Source organism: Nelumbo nucifera, chromosome 8 (genome assembly GCF_055504915.1).
Source record: "Nelumbo nucifera cultivar China Antique chromosome 8, China Antique-T2T, whole genome shotgun sequence".
Classification (NCBI taxonomy): domain Eukaryota; kingdom Viridiplantae; phylum Streptophyta; class Magnoliopsida; order Proteales; family Nelumbonaceae; genus Nelumbo; species Nelumbo nucifera.
The window spans coordinates 41,705,177-41,723,997 of record NC_142656.1 but is presented as its reverse complement, the minus strand read 5'-3'; the positions used below and the strand labels follow the sequence as shown (position 1 = coordinate 41,723,997).

The 18,821-nt window shown below is 34.0% G+C and overlaps 2 protein-coding genes across 14 annotated transcripts in view; one reads left to right on the top strand and one right to left on the bottom strand.

Moving 5' to 3' along the window:
- LOC104589476 (putative leucine-rich repeat receptor-like protein kinase At2g19210) overlaps positions 1 to 18,821 on the top strand; it is a 33,155-nt gene that overhangs the window by 13,231 nt on the left and 1,103 nt on the right. For 2 of the 4 annotated variants that reach the window (XM_010247822.3, XM_088893601.1), the window contains exons 6-10: positions 1,572 to 1,643; positions 1,736 to 1,813; positions 2,709 to 2,854; positions 3,017 to 3,249; positions 3,401 to 3,527. In XM_010247822.3, the coding sequence (XP_010246124.1) occupies positions 1,572 to 1,643; positions 1,736 to 1,813; positions 2,709 to 2,854; positions 3,017 to 3,249; positions 3,401 to 3,527 (656 nt within the window). Of the gene's footprint in view, positions 1 to 1,571; positions 1,644 to 1,735; positions 1,814 to 2,708; positions 2,855 to 3,016; positions 3,250 to 3,400; positions 3,528 to 9,890; positions 12,883 to 18,821 lie in introns of those variants that run through there. The other 2 variants (XM_010247824.3, XM_010247823.3) reach the window with 2 other exon arrangements.
- LOC104589475 (uncharacterized) lies at positions 2,991 to 18,809 on the bottom strand. 10 transcript variants are annotated; one of them, XR_016079622.1, is made up of 6 exons: positions 12,889 to 13,539; positions 9,067 to 9,157; positions 7,352 to 7,500; positions 7,012 to 7,117; positions 5,942 to 6,117; positions 2,991 to 3,217 (listed from the first exon to the last, which is right to left on the bottom strand). XR_016079622.1 is itself a non-coding variant. In XM_088893602.1 (5 exons), exons 1-5 carry the CDS (start codon positions 13,197 to 13,199, stop codon positions 3,197 to 3,199), a joined length of 429 nt encoding a protein of 142 aa, XP_088749728.1. In that variant the 5' UTR covers positions 13,200 to 18,809; the 3' UTR covers positions 2,991 to 3,196. The 10 variants fall into 10 exon arrangements, 2 of the variants coding, with proteins under 2 accessions (XP_088749728.1, XP_088749729.1); XR_016079627.1 differs by lacking the exon at positions 7,352 to 7,500 and having other exon boundaries at positions 12,889 to 18,808; XR_016079625.1 differs by lacking the exon at positions 9,067 to 9,157 and having other exon boundaries at positions 13,136 to 13,525.

Genomic DNA, 18,821 nt, shown 5'->3' with positions numbered 1-18,821 from the left:
CTTTGGAAGTAAGTAAACTAGTGCTTGAAGACATTCTAAATATTCAAAAGACTTGCAACCAATCAAACAAAGACAAGACAATAGCTCCTTTAGTCCAAATGGCCAATGATATCTTTCCCAATCGACAACTATCAATAAAGAGAGAGAGAGAGAGAGAGAGAGCTTCAACTTGTGTTGCTTATTCTTCTCAGTTCAACAGCAACCAGATCTGTATAGCAGTCAACTGATTACTGCCTACTACTCTTGCCCTAATAGTAATAGGGATAAGATAGTGGGCTGAAGGTTTAATGATCGAGAAATAAAACGAGAGCAAGAAGATGAGAAGAGAAGCCTGAAGAAGCGGTGGGAGTTTATTCTATTCTGTCCAGCCCTGTATTTTTTATATTTATATGAAACCATAATAAGGTGAGAAAAGAGAAGTTGCCCCTCATTTGGTGGTAACAGAAAAATATATAAAAATATTACAGTAGGCCCAGGCCCACTTAGCCCAATAAGAAATAAATAAAAAATATAACCGTAGAATAACGCAACCAACGTTGTATATTCCCTTGCAACAAGCTAAACAATGTTTAATTAAAACCCGGACTAAGGCCAGCCCACTTTTCTTTATAGGAGATATAGTTCACTAGTTATCGTGTGTTGAAGAAGAAAAGAGGAAGAGGAAGAGGAAGAAGAACCATCACAAGAAAAGTAGAAAAACCAAACTTTTACATGTCCATATTATGACTTCTTTTTCCATTGAATTAAATCCCCCTAGCTTCATTTCCCATTATATATTTTGTGTTTCAAAGTCTTTTCTAGCAGTTAGTGTACATGGAGAAATCCGAGCTTCTACATTTTGTTAGTATTGTTCAATTTTAGTTTGTTATTTCCCATTTTTTTAGTTGCTTATACTGCCTTTGATTACAGTATGATTTTATTTGCTCCAGTACAAATGCATGCATGTGAGTGCAAATGAAAAGAATGCAAATTTTGGTTAAGGTTTTATTTTATTCTGTTCCAGGTCTTATTTTATTTTATTTGTACTGCAATCAAACAAAATAGGATAATATTTTAAACAAAAACGAATCAGAATTTTCACCCAAATCATTTGCACTACCATAGTTTTGCATCAGTTCAAATAGACTTGCACTGCAGCCAAACACAGCGTTATTTACATTTATATTTTTCAAATATATATGCTCATATTCATCTAACTTACAATTCCAAATAATAGAAACCTTGACGTTTTATAGTCACTTTAATTCTCCTAGTCATCTTATTTTCCTTCAGATTTAAGTATTTTCAGATTGATCTTTTAAAATCACTACCCAATACCCACTATCACAAACTATTAATTAACATTATCTAAACAACAGGATAATCAATGCTCAATAATATGTCCCATGTGGATTTCTTGACCATATAAGGCTGCCAATTAATTAACTACAAAAACTTGAAAATTTCCTTTGATTATGATCATCTTAGATAAAGATTAAAGCCTATTATGTATGATAGGAACTTGAACTTCCATTAAAGCTTAACTCCTTCACGTGACAGTGCGGTCCAATTAAGTGGTTCTTTTATTTCAGGGATCTATCATACAATGATTTAGGTGGATCAGTACCTGACTTTCTATCGGAACTACCATCACTGAAGTTCTTGTAAGTTATTTTGATTTAATTAACAAAAGAAATGTTTTTAAGTGTTCTTGATAATAAAGGGAAAATTATAGTTAATATCTATGTATTTGTAGGAATTTAGCAGGAAACAAACTCTCAGGATCCGTTCCTACGGCTCTCATTGAAAAATCGAAGAATGGGTTACTTTTAAGGTCGGTTCTATCATCTAAAATCATGGATTTCACATTTCTTTTTTCAATCATTAAGTGGTAAATCTAGTTTCGATTTTTCCATCCATATGTAAAAGATTTTTTTTTTTTGAATTGAGATTGCTAATATTTAATTCATGCCAAATCATTTAAGAGTTTTAATGGCATTGTTCTTTGCCTTAAGGTATATAACTTTATAAACTGAATTATATATTCAGCATATTTGAGAGTGCTATTTCCTAAGATTACCATAAATGGAAAAGCACTTCTCCAGGTCATTTTTACTCCTTGAAATTCATCAAAACAAGAAAATAAATTCTGCCCTGATATAGGCTTAGGCCATGTTTGGGAGTGCTTATGTTAAACATACAAATAAGCACTTATTTGCATTTGACACCCAACTTTTTTTAGTGTTTATTTAAAAAAAAAAACACTTATTTCATATTGGGTATTTGGTAGTCTTTTTCTCCAATAAGCACTTAAATAAGCATTTGTGACTATTTTGTTCTTCATTTTCTTTCAAATTTTCAAAATATACCTCTATGAAAGTACTTTTATTAAATTACTTTTATAAAAGCACTTTATGAAAGTACTTTTGCGAAAGCACTTTTATGAAAGTACTTTTATAAAATTCAACTAGGGATAATTTTACAAGTGGTACTTTAAAATTCAACTAGAGATAATTTTGGAAGAAAAAAAAATTGAATAAGTGCTTATTATATAAGTACTTAGAAAAATCTGAAAATTTGGGCTTAAAAATAAGCACTTATTTTGAGCTTATTTCCCAAACACCAATAAGTGCTGAATGGTGTGATCCCAACCCAAATAAGCACTCCTAACATTGCCTTTTCATTACTAATAATGAATTTGTTTTCTGATCATTTCATTTTATTTCTAGTTTGGAAGACAATCCAAAGCTTTGTCCATCTTCATGCAAAAAGAAGAAAAATATTATTGTTCCAGTGGTTGCATCAATTACTTCTGTGTTAGTCATCTTAGTTGTCGTAGTTATTTTTTGGAGCTTGAAAAGGAGTAAACAAAGAGGTAAGGTTTATTTATGCTACTGATTTTTCATTTCTTGTTCATTCCCTTTTTGAGTGTTTGCTTTATAGCTAGTTTGTTCAATAATTTTCTTTATAATAGAAAATATATTTTATACCAAAAATAATTTATTGGTGGCGATATGCTATATATATCCCCATAAAGAAGATGGGCTATCAGGATCAAAGAATCATCAACATAGTATTGGGTCCTTGGAATCAAATAATCGACGATTTACACACTCCGAAGTTGTAAGGATTACTAAAAACTTTGAAAAGACCCTTGGCAAAGGAGGATCTGGAACTGTTTATCATGGTCACTTGGAAGATTACACTCAAGTTGCTGTCAAAATGCTCTCTCCATCATCTACAGAAGGGTTCAAAGAATTTCGGACTGAGGTTAGTTAATCCAACCATGATTTTGTGCTTTATCACATTGTAAGGATTATATCCATAAAACAGACTCATTTTAATTCAATAATATAATTCAATTAAACTATGACAACTAAAACAATCATAATTATATGCCTATGATCATATTGGAATGTAGGTTCAACTCCTATTAAGAGTTCATCATAGGAATTTAGCATCATTCATTGGTTACTGTGATGAAGGCACAAGCAAAGCTCTCATATATGAGTACATGGCAAATGGAAACTTACGCAACTATCTTTCAGGTATCAATTATTTTATTTATCAAATAATTCTTATTTCCATCATAATCTTCATGCATAAAGTTCATATCCATCTTTTTTTTTTTTTGTACTAGTAATGCTCAATTACCATTCCACATGACAACTACCCCTTAATGTATTTATGAAATACCAAATGAGGATTTATAAATTAACATGAATGCCAATATTTATCCTATTCTACTATTTTGTTCTGTATATAATATCCAATCTTAAATTATGAGCCCTTAAATCATTTAATTCCACACTACTGGTCATCTAACCAAGACCCAGAAAGACCATTGGGTCCTTGGTTCAATCTGTCTAATCCAATGCAAATCTTGCAACATTCCGTCAAACCATGTCATTTTTGTGTACCCTTAGCTCTTCCAACCCCTTAAACTTGTAACAAATCACTTTTTCTCATTGGTGTTGTAGATGGTCTAAACCATTTCATTCTACTTTCCCTCATTTTAGCACTTATTAGAGTTTCTTCTAAACTATTATTTTCTTGGTGAAAGTATGTTAGAAAGTTATAGAAGAGAAGAGAAGAGGGAAGAGAGAAGAGAGAAGAGAGAAGAAACAAAAAGATTTTAGAGTAGGAAACTTAGGTTGGCGGCGCTAGCTTTTGCATTTATATTAGGGTGACCCAACTAATAATAAAAGAAGTGAAAATTATAGATGTGCCCCTGTGGCACTAAAGTTTAGAAATCTGATAGTTTTAACACTCCCCCTCAAGTTTGGACATAGATGTCAATGATGTCGAATTTGTCACATAAGTCATTGTACCGCAAGTGATGTAAACCCTTTGTAAACATGCCTACAAGTTGTTCCTTGGAACTAACATATGGAGTACACACTTCCTCATTAGCAAGTTTCTCCCTAACAAAGTGCTTGTCCACCTCAATATATTTAGTTCTATCATGAAGAACTGGGTTGGCTGCAATGTTGATGGCAGCCTTATTATCACAATACAAGAACATGGGTCTATCAATTGGAAAACTCAGCTCGCTCAGCAGATTCTTTATCCATATAACCTTAAACACTCCATGGGACATTTCTCTATACTTAGATTTAGCACTAGACCTAGCCACTACATTTTGTTTTTTGCTTCTCCATGTGACTAGGTTTCCTCCCACACAGGTATAATATCCACTAGTGGACTTTTTATCATCAATTGATCTGACCTAGTCAGTATCTGAATACACTTTAACCTTTAAATGCCGATTATTTTGGAAAAGTAACTAGCTCTTGAGAACTTCTTTAGGTACTTAAGGATTCTCTCGACTACTTCTAAGTGTGTGGTCTTAGGGGCATGCATGAACTAACTAATAACACCCACGACATAAGTAATGTCTAGCCAGGTCATGGATAAGCACAAGAGCCTCCCCAGTCTTTGAAATTGCTTTACATCCTTGATAGTCTCACCACAACAATCACCTAGCTTATGGTTTGAATCAATGGGAGAGTGAGTTGGCTTAACCCCTAATTTCCTTTCTGAAATAAAGATTCCCTTTTGTGAGCGGACCACTTCAATTCTAAGGAAATACCATAAGGAACCTAGGTACTTCACCTCAAATTGAGTGGATAGAAACTCCTTTAACTTTTGAATTTCAACATTCCAATCACTTGTGATTACTATGTCATCAACATACATTATCAAGGCCGCAATCTTTCATTCTCCTCTTTTCACAAATAATGTATAATTGATTTGGCATTGTTTGTAGCTAATCTATTGCACAACCAGAAACTTGTTGAACCAAGCTTTTGGTGATTGTTTTACTCCATATAAGGACTTCTTTAACCTACACACTTTTTGTTCTTTGCCTTGGTCACAAAAGCTGGAGGGTTGTACTATGTACACCTTTTCTTTAAGGTTACTATTCAGGAAGGAATTTTTGATATCTAATTGATGAAGATCCCAATCACGGTTAACAACTAGAGAGAAAATGACTCAGATAGAATTTATCTTAACTACTGGAGCAAATGTCTTTACATGATATACTCCGTATACAAGCCCTTTTGTCACAAACCAGGCCTTGTACTTTTTCATTATGCCATCAGCCTTGTGCTTCATTATGAATACCCACTTACACCCTATCAATTCCTTACCCACAAGAAGATCCACTAACTCCTATGTGCCATTTTTATGTAAGTGTTGATCTCTTCTTTCATTGCATCTGTTTATTTAGGTATTGAGAAAGCCTTTGTCACATTCTTAGGGATAGTGACACTATTAATGGAAGAAAGAAAAGCACAAAAAGAGGGTGAGATGTTCTCATAGGAATCAAAATAAGATATAGGGTGCTTAGTGGTACAAGACCTAACTCCCTTCCTTTGTGTAATAGAAATATCTAGGTTATTAGCAGTAGAAGAATTAATAGCAATAGGGTTAGAAACATCAATAGGAATAAGAGTACTTGTCTGGATAGGATTTTTCCTCGGTGATCCGATGATATTGGTAATATAGCTTCAAGTTGCTCTGCATCTCTTGAACTCGGTTGGCCCTTGTGGCGGCGAAGGAAAACACGGAACGGAGGAGGGTCAAGTAGATGAGGAAGAACCCGAACTTGTTTCTCTTCCACCTTACTCTCCCCTTGTGGAGAAACAAGAAAATAATGATCACTTTTAATGAAAGACACATTCATATATAGAAACATAGTATTTATTAGAAATGGGGTCAAAACACCGGTAACCCTTTTTAAAAGGAGGGTATCCCAAGAATGCATAAGGAATATTACGAGGATCAAGTTTACCATGAGTATGAGACAAGTCTTGAACAAAACAATAATAATCAAATACAAGAATATGATAGAAAATAAGGGAGCTTTGGAGAACATGAGCTAATAAGGGGTTTTGTACTTTAACAAGCGAGATGGCATATGATTGATAAGGTATGCAACACATAACACAACATCCAATAAAAAAATGTTTGAAAACATTTATATGTATGAGTAACTCATGAGAAATTTCAAGGAGATGACAATTTTTTCTTTCTACAACACTATTCTATCGGGGTATTTTGGCACAAGAACTATGATGAATGGACCCACACAAAGCAAAAAGCTTCATGAGGTCACTATGGAAATTCTTTGGCATTGTGAAATTGGAAAATTTGGATCCTTGTCTGAAATTGAGTGAATAACATACATTGGAAATCTTTTATAATTTTTAGCACTTCATATTTGGAACGCAAGGGATACACCCATGTATATCTAGAATAGTTATCAATAAGTGTATTAAAGTATTTATATCCAGTCTCAGATGGTAAAGTAATAGGACCCCAAACATTAGAATAAACAATATGGAAAGGAAATTAGATTTATTATTTCTTGAATCAAAATGATTTGTACAATGTTTGCTCAACTTACTAGTTCAACATGTGAATTCAAACACTAACACTGACTTGAACAATTCTGGAAACAAAACCTTTAACGATTCAAAAGATAAGTGACCTAAACGACTATGCCATAAATAGACTAACTCTTACTAGTTTGACTCTTGAACTCAGTAACCACAAGATTAGCTTTATTCTCCAGCATGTAGAGACTATCCACCATACGACCTCTACCAATCATCTTCCCCGAGGCCAAATCCTATATCACACAAGAAGGGAAAAGGTTATTGGGCAGTTTAATAAGTTTGTAATACTATTAATAGAGAACAAGTTTATAGGCAGTTTTGGAACATTTAACACATTAGGAAGGGTAAGTCCAAAAAGAAAAGGAGATGGCTCCTTGACTAGCTATGGTGGAAAAGGAGCTATCATATAGTCTCACATTGTCTTTGATAGATAAGAAATGATAGGATTGAAAAAAAATTTGACTTACTAGTTATATGATTCGAAGCTTTAGAATTTATTATTCAAGGGGAGTTGAAGGGATGAGAGGACACATGAAAAGCTATTGCAGAAGTACCATTACTTGATGTAGATGCAAAGGAAGTCGAGAGAGGAGTAGAATCCATCTGACGGATTGCCCTATTATACAACAACAAATGATCACAGAAGGAATTAATAATATCTTCCCTGGAATCAATAACAAAAGAAAGGTCCTGGCTCAAGTTAGTGATAGATGGTTGAGACTTTTAAGAGGCCATGTTTACTACATTAAACTTCTTATTAGCTTGCTATTCCGGTTTCTTATTCTAATATAGTTTCTTACTCACCTCCTAGGCCCACTTCGGCTTCTTAGGAAGATTCCAACATGTATCACGAGTATGTTTAGACTTCTAACAATGAGTGCACCATAGCTTATCTTTGTCATCAACTTTTTTCTAGAAGTCACCATTCATAAAAGAATTACCACCTTCTGCACCTACACTCCCTTTATTTGCCAAGGCAGTTTGCTCCCCTTAGAATTATTCATCACATTTCGTCTGCTCTCTTCTGATTATACTAGGGCATACACTTCTTACACCGATGGGAGATCTTTACTTCCCAATATCTGAACCCTAATAGATTTAGATATATATGCCTATATATATATATATATATATAAGAACCTAGAGACTTGTAGGCCTTAGCATCTGCATCACATTTTCAATCTATGTTCAAATAGTTGTTCAGCTCTTTTCAAATTGAGGTTAAATTTGAATAGTATACAAGGAGACTCCTTCCCCCCTACTTACAAGTTAAGGGTGCAGCTTGCAATTAATAGATTTTGGCATAATGTCATTGTTTTGAATAGGTAGATTTAGCCTACTCCCAAATATCATAAACTGTTTATGCCCACTTGAAGGTCTTCCTTACTTGTGGCAGCATAGACAGTAATAGCCATGACATTACCATGTTGTTTTTCTAGTCCCACTTATCATGTTCTACACTCCCAGACTTTGATTCTTTGATTCTACCATTAATATGGCCCACTTTTCCCTTGGCAATTATGTAAAGCTTAATTCCCCTTGACCATTCTATGTAATTTGAGTCTATTCAAAAGGGTCACAACCATAAGAAAAATCATGTCAAATCTTCCACTCACTCCACCTTGACTAGAGGACATACCAAACATACTAGAATCTTCAAAAGACATGATAGGGAAGGTCTGATCATAATTCAGTCACATTTTAGTCACAATGGTACTTATTCTCACATAAACAACACTATATGATTGTTCTCTTCTGTCCACACACAATGAACACACACTACCAGACTACTAAACCAATTCCAGAAGTAAAACAAGGTCAATTTTAAGATGGTTAGGATGTTCCTTGGGTAGTTGGGAGTTAAGATTTTTTAGCTCATTCCCTTGTAATTCTGATTCTCTCAATCATTAATAAAATTTCATTGTTATTGATAAAAAAAGCAAGGTCAATTTTAGATTTGAAAAGCCCTATAGTAATACTTCATCATATTTTTGGCCACACAACTATTTCAATCTCTAAAACAAACTAGAAAATTGTTGCCATAACAATCACATGTCATTTAAACCTACACAATCCACTTATTTTGGGTACAAAAAGATCACATGATCCACAAAACTGAAAAAAAAAAAAAAAAAAACTTTACAGTAGTCACAGGTCATTAGGACCTACATAACCCACTTACCTGGGTACAAAAAGGATCACACGATCCACAAAACTGAGAGAACCACCTTCATAGCATTTAATTTCTCTTCCCTCGGTGATTTCTTGGCACACTACCATGAAGGAAAAGGAAGAATTCAAAAGAAACTCCTTTCAGATCAGTCTGACACACCCCCTAATAGGTTGGATCCACAAGAGAGAAAAAACTGAAAAATTTGGGAGTAAAACTTGATCGTACTACTTCTAATCCTAGAACTATCGCTCTGATACCATGTTTTCTTGGTGAAAGTATGCCAGAAAGTCAGAGAAGAGAAGAAAGAAGAGAGGAGAGAAAAGAGAAAAAGATTTTGGAGTAAAAAACATAGGATGAAAGCACTAGGTTTTGTATTTATATTAGGACAACCCAAATGGAAAATTCTCGATCAGTACCCTGTACTTTGACTGGAGTGACAATTTGGTCTCCGAATTTTAAAATGCCAGCTGTTTAAGTGGCATGTAAAACGACACAAATGTCCTTTGAATGTCATCTAATTTTCCTTATTAACCAGTTATTTGCACTGGTTCTAATATATGGAAGATGACACTGATAATGAAATATCACCGGAAATTGTTCGAAAAACGTCATGATCAGAAGCCTCTCTCACCTTGATCGAGACAAAATCCTCACTTCCATCTAATTCTGGACTTTGACAAAAAGTTTAGGATTCCTCCATCTTCCCCTTCTACCTCAGCCATTTAACCCTATCAAGCATACTCGGAACAACCACCCTACTTGTAGCAACTCTGCTTTGTCTGGGATTTCTTTCTCTAATTCTGTTACAAACTGAGTTGTGCCTCTTGAATCAGAGCCAGACTCACATGAGAAGTCGGCTTCAAGAACTAGAGAAGGAGACACGGCTTTGGTGATTACCAACAGTGGGTGGAGCGAAACTATACAGGGCTTGATCCAAAATCAGAAGCCTCTCACCTTCAACCTCTTCGTTGTCCTCGTCTTCAAATTCACCAAAAGAAACATAGACGCTGCTACGACAACTCCATCCCGCCTGAATCAGGTCTCGAACGTGCAAGGCGATCCAGAGCAGAGATTGACGGCGTATATGGTATCTGCTCTCCAGTCCCGCATGAACCCAACCGAGAATCCTCCCCCGGAGTTGTTCAGTGATGAGCTCATGATGACGATGCAGATGCTATACGAGGCATCCCCCTGTTTTAAGCTTGGATTCGTGGCTACTAATCTAGCAATTCTTGAAGCCCACAAGGGACCAAAAAATGGAAATCAAATAGAGAAAGTCTTTTAGACATTAAAAGTGAGAGAGAAGGTCGGTGTGTGCAATGCAGTGCCAACTGTCAACAACAGTGATCTTCATGTTGGTTGGCTCTTTGGTCAAGACAGATGGTTTCTCCTCATCCTCCTCTAATCTTCTCAATTACTTCTTCCTTGATCTCATCTTTCAATGATTTTTGAGACCTTTCCATTCTAAGCAAGAAGGGTTTTAGTATTTGTGAGAGAACTTGGGCTCTATTTCATTTTCTTGTGGAAGAAGATGATAATATTTTTAAAAGTTTTAAATTGCAGGTAAGGTCACGTGATATAACTGTCGGTCCATCAACGGTACTGAATTGTCACATTTTAAAAGTTTGGGTACTGGATTATCACATTTTAAAGTTCGGGGACCAAAGTGTCACTCGAGCCAAAGTATAGGGTACTGATGGGGAATTTTTCCAACTACTAATAAAAGAAGGGAAAATTATAGATTTGCCCCTATGACACTAAAGTACAAAAATCTGATATTTTTAAGAGTTCATTTGGACAAGTTCATTTCTAATCTATTGTTTATAATTTTTTTTTTCATCCATCTCAACATTCACATTTTAGCATTCAATTTTTTTGGACATAATGTTTCTTGACTACTAAAAGCTTTGTTAACTAATAACCATTTCATAAAATTTTTCCTTTTAGCATGATCATGAGTAATATTCTCTTATCACATAAGACTCCAAATGTATCCATCCATTTTGCCCATCTTACTATAATCATATACATAAATCCTCCTAAATCTTTCCCTTGTTATAGATTATTGAATGAAGGCAATAATTGTTGCATGCTAGAAGCTCTAAGTACCACTTTCTTGTCTAGGTGCAGAAAATAAAAACAAGAAAGCCATTAAACAGTGAAGATTTACTTATAGAATGGTTGTAAGTATTATGGTATACAAAATTTGCCAATAATTTTGTCTGTAGGTAAATCTTGTATACTAAACCTATGAAACAAAAGACTTTTTACGTATAGGTAAAACTAATGAAGACAAATCGTATCAACAAGAACAAGAAAGACGGTCATTTATCTGATAATAGGCCAAACTGCTTTGGATAGTAATGGCATTCCCCTTAAACCTTCTCCTTTTAGGTTTTGTAGGTTTGTTGGAGATGTGGTGGTTTCAATTTCATTTTGAAGGATCAACTAGTTACATTGTTAGTAAAAAATTAAAGAGCCTAAAGGAGAAGATAAAGGTATGGAGGAAGGACAAGTTTGGGAAAAAGATAAAAAATAGGAGTCTGAGAGCTAAAGCTGATAAAGCTGACTTTGATAAACTAGCTTTTCAAGAAGAGATGAAGTGAGAGACAAAGATCAAAATTCTTATGGCTGAAGGAGGGTGATAAAAGTACCAAGTTTTAAAGAAAATGCTAGAAGAAGAGAAAATCTGATAAAAAGATGGTCAAGGATGGAGAAGTGGTGGAGCAAACAAGAATCAAAGAGGTAGCAAGGTGTTTCTTTTCGAAACTCTACAAAGAAGAATGTAAGGTAATACTCAAGGTAGATGGTTTAAATTTCAACAGGCTACCCGAGGAATTCTATAGGGTTTTCACTAAATAGGAGGTGTGGAAAGCAATAAATGAGATGGAGGGTGATAAATCTCCTGATCCAGGCAGCTTTACTATGGAGTTCATTAAGAAGTGCTGGGATTTTCTAAAGGAAGATGCTATGGCAGTTTTATCAGAGTTCCATACTTTGGCCACTTTAGAAAGAAGTCTAAATTTCACTTTTATTTCCTTAATCCCTAAGAAAAAAGGGACTGAGGAGTTTAAGGACTTCAGGCTGATTAGCCAAAAGATTGAAACCAGTCATGGGTTATGTTATTTTAGAGTTTCAAGGCGTGTTTATTACAGGAAGATAGTTGACATATGGAGTATTAATGGCAAATGAATTAATAGGCTCCTAGATTAGGAGCGGAAGAGTAGGATTGGTGTGCATTATGGACTTAGAAAAAGCCTATGGTTATGTAAATTGGAATTTTTTTAGATTATATTTTATGGAGAATGAATTTTAGTTCCATGTGGAGGAATTGGATGAAGGTCTGTGTAACAATTCCTTTTTCGGTCTTGGTTAATGTTGTGGCAAGTGGACATTTCAAGTGCTCAAGGTGCTTAAGAAAAAATGCTATATTAATACTCCAGGGCACATGTGGACATTTCAGGTGCTCAAGGGGCTTAAAAAAATTGATAACATTTATGCAATTATTCCTCAATTCGGACTATAGGAAATGTAATCACAAATCAAGAAAAAAATGCTAACATTTAACCAATCATTCATATTAAAAATTAAGAACAAATTCTGTAACCACATATTTCAGCATATTTTTGGCATAATTTTTTACAAAAAACACTCAAAGAATCCTACTTATTCAAAGGAATCATCACATAAGCAATGCACAAAAAATACTCATAATTATTTTGGATTTCATCTATGAAAATAAAAAAATCGATTTCAGCACTATATTCATACAAAAAAAAAAAACGAAAATACAATAGCAATGATGGAAGGTGTTCATTTGGGCAAACTAACCTTCGATCATTGGCAAACAACTCCCAAAACAGATATGGGAACAAAAAACGCAAGGAAATTTCCAGGCATTAAAAACCTTCCCAAAACCAGTTCAAATCAAGAGTAAACTAACCTTCGATCATTGGCAAACAACTCCCAAAACAGATATGGGAACAAAAAACGCAAGGAAATTTCCAGGCATTAAAAACCTTCCCAAAACCAGTTCAAATCAAGAGTAAAAGGGATAAAATGGTTCAAAACATCAAACCAACTGATCCGGTTGGTTTCCTGCTCCTATCGGTAGTCGTCAGTCGCCAAAGAGACTGGTGCATCACCCCTTTGTCTTCTTCTGTTCAAATGGAAGGGGGAGGAGGGTTTTCTCCTCGGGGGGTATAATGGAAAATAAATGAAATATTTTCCTTGCAGAGGAGGGTTTTTTACATGTTTCTTTTTAGAATAAGTGTTTATTTATCACTTATACCTGAATTTTTTATCAAACAGGAATAGGTGTTTATTTATCACTTAATGTGTGGCTCCAACACTTCATTTAAGTGCTTATAAAAATATGTACTTATTCTAAGTGAAATCAAACAGGACTTTAGTTTCTTTCCTTCTTTGTAGCTGCAACTGATTGGTATTAGAGATATTCCATTAGACCATCACAAAAATTTTTATTTGAGGTTTTTTAATTTCTTAATTTCATTTTCAAATATCTAGGAAGTGATTGAATTCAAATTAAATATTTGCTAAGATAATCAAATTGAATTCAAATTAGTATGTTTGAAAATCTAACAAATTTAAATCGAATTTGAACCATGTATTTTTTATTGAACTGAATTCAGATATACCCCATTCGAATTTGATTTGATCTATTTGTATCCCTAGCTTGGTGGAAAATTTTGGGTTTTTTAAAAATTAACTAGCATGTGAAATCATGTGCAAACAGATGAGGATAGAGGGGAGGGTTCTGTCCGATATAACATCACCCAATAGGGGACATCTTAGTCTAACTTGAAAAAGAGAGGGGATGTTTGAGTATTTGGGAGTTGAGGTTTTAAGTCTTTTACCTTTCTTTTTATTGTTAGTTTTTCTTTAAATTTTTCTAGCTTTTTTCCATTCAAGTTGGCTCACCTTTTTGTTAGGCACATATTTTCTTCTTGGATAAACTCCATAACCCCCATACTTTGGTGGTGTATTAATACCTAAACCTTGTTTTGTGTCAAATTCCCCCTTGAATTTTCACAACATGAGCAGTTTTAACAGAATATGCCTATTTATCAAAATAACCCTACTTATTTGATACATTGAGGGGATTTCCTTTCAAGTTGGCTCACCTATTTGTTGAATTCGGATTTACTCCTCCTAGAGTGCACTTCATACCAACCTCACAGCATGTTGCAACCTAGCAATGGAAATATCTTCCTATAAATGACAACATGCAAGTATGGGAGATATTCCTAATGTGCGGTTGTAAGTACTATGAGGTGTGCTCTGTGAAGACCAAATCCAAACTCAGGAACCTATTTTCTTCTTGGGGTAAACTCCATAATCCCCCTATACTTTAGGGGTGTATCAATTCACTACCTAAACATTGTTTTGCAGAGATTCCCCCTTAAACTTCCACAACATGAACAGTATTAATGACACATTTAGGGGGTTTCTTCCCAAACCTAGAAATTTGAGCAATTTGTCTCTCGCTGTCGAAGAACAAGAATACTCCAAGCATCACTGGAGGCGGAGATAGTGAAGAAGATAATGGCAAAATCAAGAAATGAAGTCATTGACCCAACTAGGTTGTTGAGATAACTGCTTGAAGATAAGTTGCTTCTTTGGCAGTGATTCTCCCGAGAAATCTTGGCTATTTGATGCATTAATTCTCCTATCTCAACTCAAACATCGTTTCAGGACATTCCTTTCCTATTCTTCATTGCTTCTTGGCAAGCACACTTTATTTCCTGCAGTTAAACCTTTTCTTTTAAAATATTTACAGCTTATCAATTCTTCAATTGTCTTAATTTCTTGTGGTTTTATTTTCTACAAATGCTTGGCCATTAACTAGTTTTCTCCATGGACATTCCATCTCCAGTTTTAGGTTTTCTTAATCTCCTTTGGATTTTCTCCTTGTCACCACTTCCGGTTTCGAATCACCATACTACCATAGTGACCGGAAAATCTGTGGAGTTAAATTTTTTTGGAGCTTCCTCGCACTCCTCCACAAGTCTTCCATCATTGAGATTCATTTTGGAACTACAATTTCAATCCCATTTTACAAGTCACAACACTTTATGAATTCTTTCCAGGAGTAATTTCCTTGAACTGCCTACTTTGATTTTGCAACTCTTATTTTTATGGGCAAAACATAAAAACCTCCACTGTAATTTTTAAAAATGCTGCAGTTACCTCCCTTCCATTAGTTTCTCAGTTCATTATCAAGAAAAAAATTGTATTGCCTCCATAATAGAGACTTTGAAGTTACAAAATTGCCCTTATTACTTGTTAAGAAATCTTTCGATATAATCGAAGTGCCAAATTTTCCCTTTAGACTTCACTCAATCATAATGATTTTACAAAATTAAATTATACTTTACTCTTTAATTTGACCTAGGGAAGTTTTAGTTAAAAATTAAAAGTTCTTTTTGATTATTTTAGTAAATTTCCATCAGAATTGTAGGCATAGGAGTAAAATGGGTATTTTGAAAAAAATAATGCATTAGGTTGACGTTTTATGGCTGGGACAATGATGGAAGGGAGGTAATTACGGAACTTTTCAAAATTACAGGGGAGGTTTATGTTAAAATGAAACTTCAGGGGAGGTTTTTTATATTTTACCCTATTTTTATATGTCAGGGTTTAAAGAAAAAATCAATTATTTTCTTTTGTGAATTATGAATTTTTATCCTGCTCTTGCCTCACTTATTTCTCTAATGATTCTAGTGATATCATATTCTATCAACGCCTAATATATAGTAATAGGTCATAATAAATAGTTAAGAAATATCTTAATTAGTTTTCCATTCTTTTCCCACCACTAAAGCTTTAATTTCTTCGAGGTGTCACTTGCCACTCCCCATTTTCATAGGTTTTGATTAACCCTTCCACCTGGGATTGGGGGACTAAAGAGGTGAAAAAAGATAAACAAAATAAATAAATGTTTGGATATGTCCTCTCCCATCTGGGTACCCAGCAGGTTGGGGATGGGAAGTGAAGTCCCAACAAAATACATCAAAATATATTTAAAATATTATTTATATTTTAATTTTTTCTTTATTTTAAGTAAATTTATTTTCAACAAAATACATTTAATTAAAAATTTTTAGGGATTCGGGTCTCCATGAGGAATTCATTTCTGTCGAGGATTGGGGATGGAGGGTAACTTTTATCCCAACAAGGATCGAGGTTGGGAATGGGGCGGGATTTATTTCAAAGTCAAGGTCAAGGATGGAAAATATGGTCCCCACCCCGTTGCCATCCCTACTTGGCCAAGGATGTCGTCATTAGAGCTTCTCGAAGTCTAGTTCTAGCATCACCAAGTCTAACATTGAACAGACTTGGTGCTCTAGCTAGGTTATCCATCATATTAAAGGAAAGATGAAGAAAACAATGGAAAATTCATAGTAGCTATGAACAATGCTTGATCTCTTGATGCACATAGGGTAAAGAATCCCTTTCTCATCTCGAAAGATCAAAAAGAAAAAAAAAAGCTGTCTATTTTTCTGATAGAATGTTAATGGTGGAGTTTCTTGCTTATGAATGTTCAGTGGGGAATCTGGCGCAAAAAAAAAAAAAGGTAATGAGTTGATACACTCCCAAAGTATAAAGGGGTACATGTAGTTTATCCTTTCCTCTTTTTTATATCTTTTAATGCACACATTTATTTCCATTAATTTATGATATGTGGTTAAGCTTTCTCTTGAAATAAAATTATAGTACTTGCACATCTAGCTTTTTTCCTTTTAGGTTGGCTCACCTAATTATTAGGCACCTATTCTCTTCATATTTTTGTATCTTTTAATGCACACATTTACTTCTATTAATTTATGGTATGAGGTTAAGATTTCTCTTTAAATAAAATTATAGTGCTTGCATATCATTAATTTTCTTCTCTTATTAAGTTTATTTAACTTGAATTTGATCCACTTTTAAAGGTTATGAAATGTCTATCATTTTTTAAGTATATTTCACTATCATAAGTTTGCTAAATATTCTAAACCTCATGTTTAATTCCTATTTTTAATGACATACCTGCTTATAGCCTATCATATCCAAAACTTCTTTTCCTGTGCCCATTTAGATCTCTTCTTATAAAATTTGCGTAAGATACTGGGACCTACCATGTACTTTGGGTGTAGTGACATAGGTTCCCAAACTTTCATTTGTGACAAAGCTGCCTTGTACTTTCAATCCAACACTTTGCTCCCATTGTTAGCATTCTACTAGTTTTGAAATTTTATGAGTATTTTTCCATCTCTTTTATTTCATCTTCAAAACCCAAGTTTTGAACTTTTTCTATCTTCTTTCTACTTTTTTCTATCCATTTATTGAAGAGAGAGAGAGAGAGAGAGAAGGGCTAATGAGAATCAAAAGAAGGAAAATGGTCTCATAAAAGTTGGATGCAATAAAAGAGAGGACAAAATGGTCTCATAAATTTGAGTTTTGGAGATGCATTAATAAAGGAAATGGAAAAATGGTCTCACAATATTAATGGTGCCAGTAAAGTGTTGGAATTTGAAAGTAGATAGCTCTTTGTTGCAAATGCATGTTTAGGGAGCTAAGTGTCACTACCAAAGTATAGGATAGTTTTTTTTTAATTATTTTATCTGATTTTTTCTCTATTTAGAATTTTTGAATTAACTAATTTATGTTTCTTTTCAAAATGGTCTTTAATGTTTTTTTTTTCTCAATTCACTTGAGGTGCATAAGCATTAATTATGTTAATCATTTTCTCACCTAAGACAAATCTGGTTAAATCATTCTATCCATAGGTCCCCTATCTACCATTATTACTTATCTATTTCCTTTATTTACTTCTAAATATCATAGTTTATAGGCATCAATTCCTTTAGTTGTCTATCCTATTTAGTCTTCTGTAAACAACTATATCGATCCCTCTCAACCTCATTGTGCTTATTCTATAGTATTTTCTATCAACACTCCTACATTAATGAGCTAGCCAATCAAATTCTTGTTTTTGGACTAACTTCTTTATTGTAATCCTCATATGAAAGGATGTAAAAACCTTTACCTGTTTTTTACCATGACTAGGCATTGTTATAGTATGCACATCTAAGGAGTACCCTAACACACCCTTTTAGAGAATGCTATTAGCATAAGCACAAAATAACAACTCAAAATCCAACCTAACACAACTTTGTCTAGGATTGGGACTAGTAATATAAAACAAGCTCATATTAGTAGAGCTATTCATGAAAATAATGAACATGGCAAATGTTTTATACAAATAACTTGGACGTAGCATCCTCCATCTAAAGTATGGACTAGAAATGTGAAATAGATCTTGACATTAATAGAATTGCCTTCGAAAATAAATGCATATCTGTTCACATGTATACAAACATGCATGCATAAGTACATCTAATAAAGGAACCTTTTGATAACACTGAAGTGGTTGAATTGAATGACTTATATATGTTACTCTTTGACTTTTAATGGATAAAATAGTCATATGAGAAAATATATAGGGGGTATGATAGTCAACCCAATTAACCTTCAGCCATTAAGGATCTCACAACTTAATTAATGACTTATTCTCTAAAAGACAAAGAAAAAGGTCATCAATTGAAAATAGTTAAAATTATAGTTCTCAGATGTAAAATTTTGGGAAATATCTTTTGCCATCAGTTCAAAATTTTTCTCCCTTACACAAGAGGGGGAAGACATGCTCTCTTATCAAGAGACATGTCTACATGGTTACACACATTTAAAAAAAAAATCAT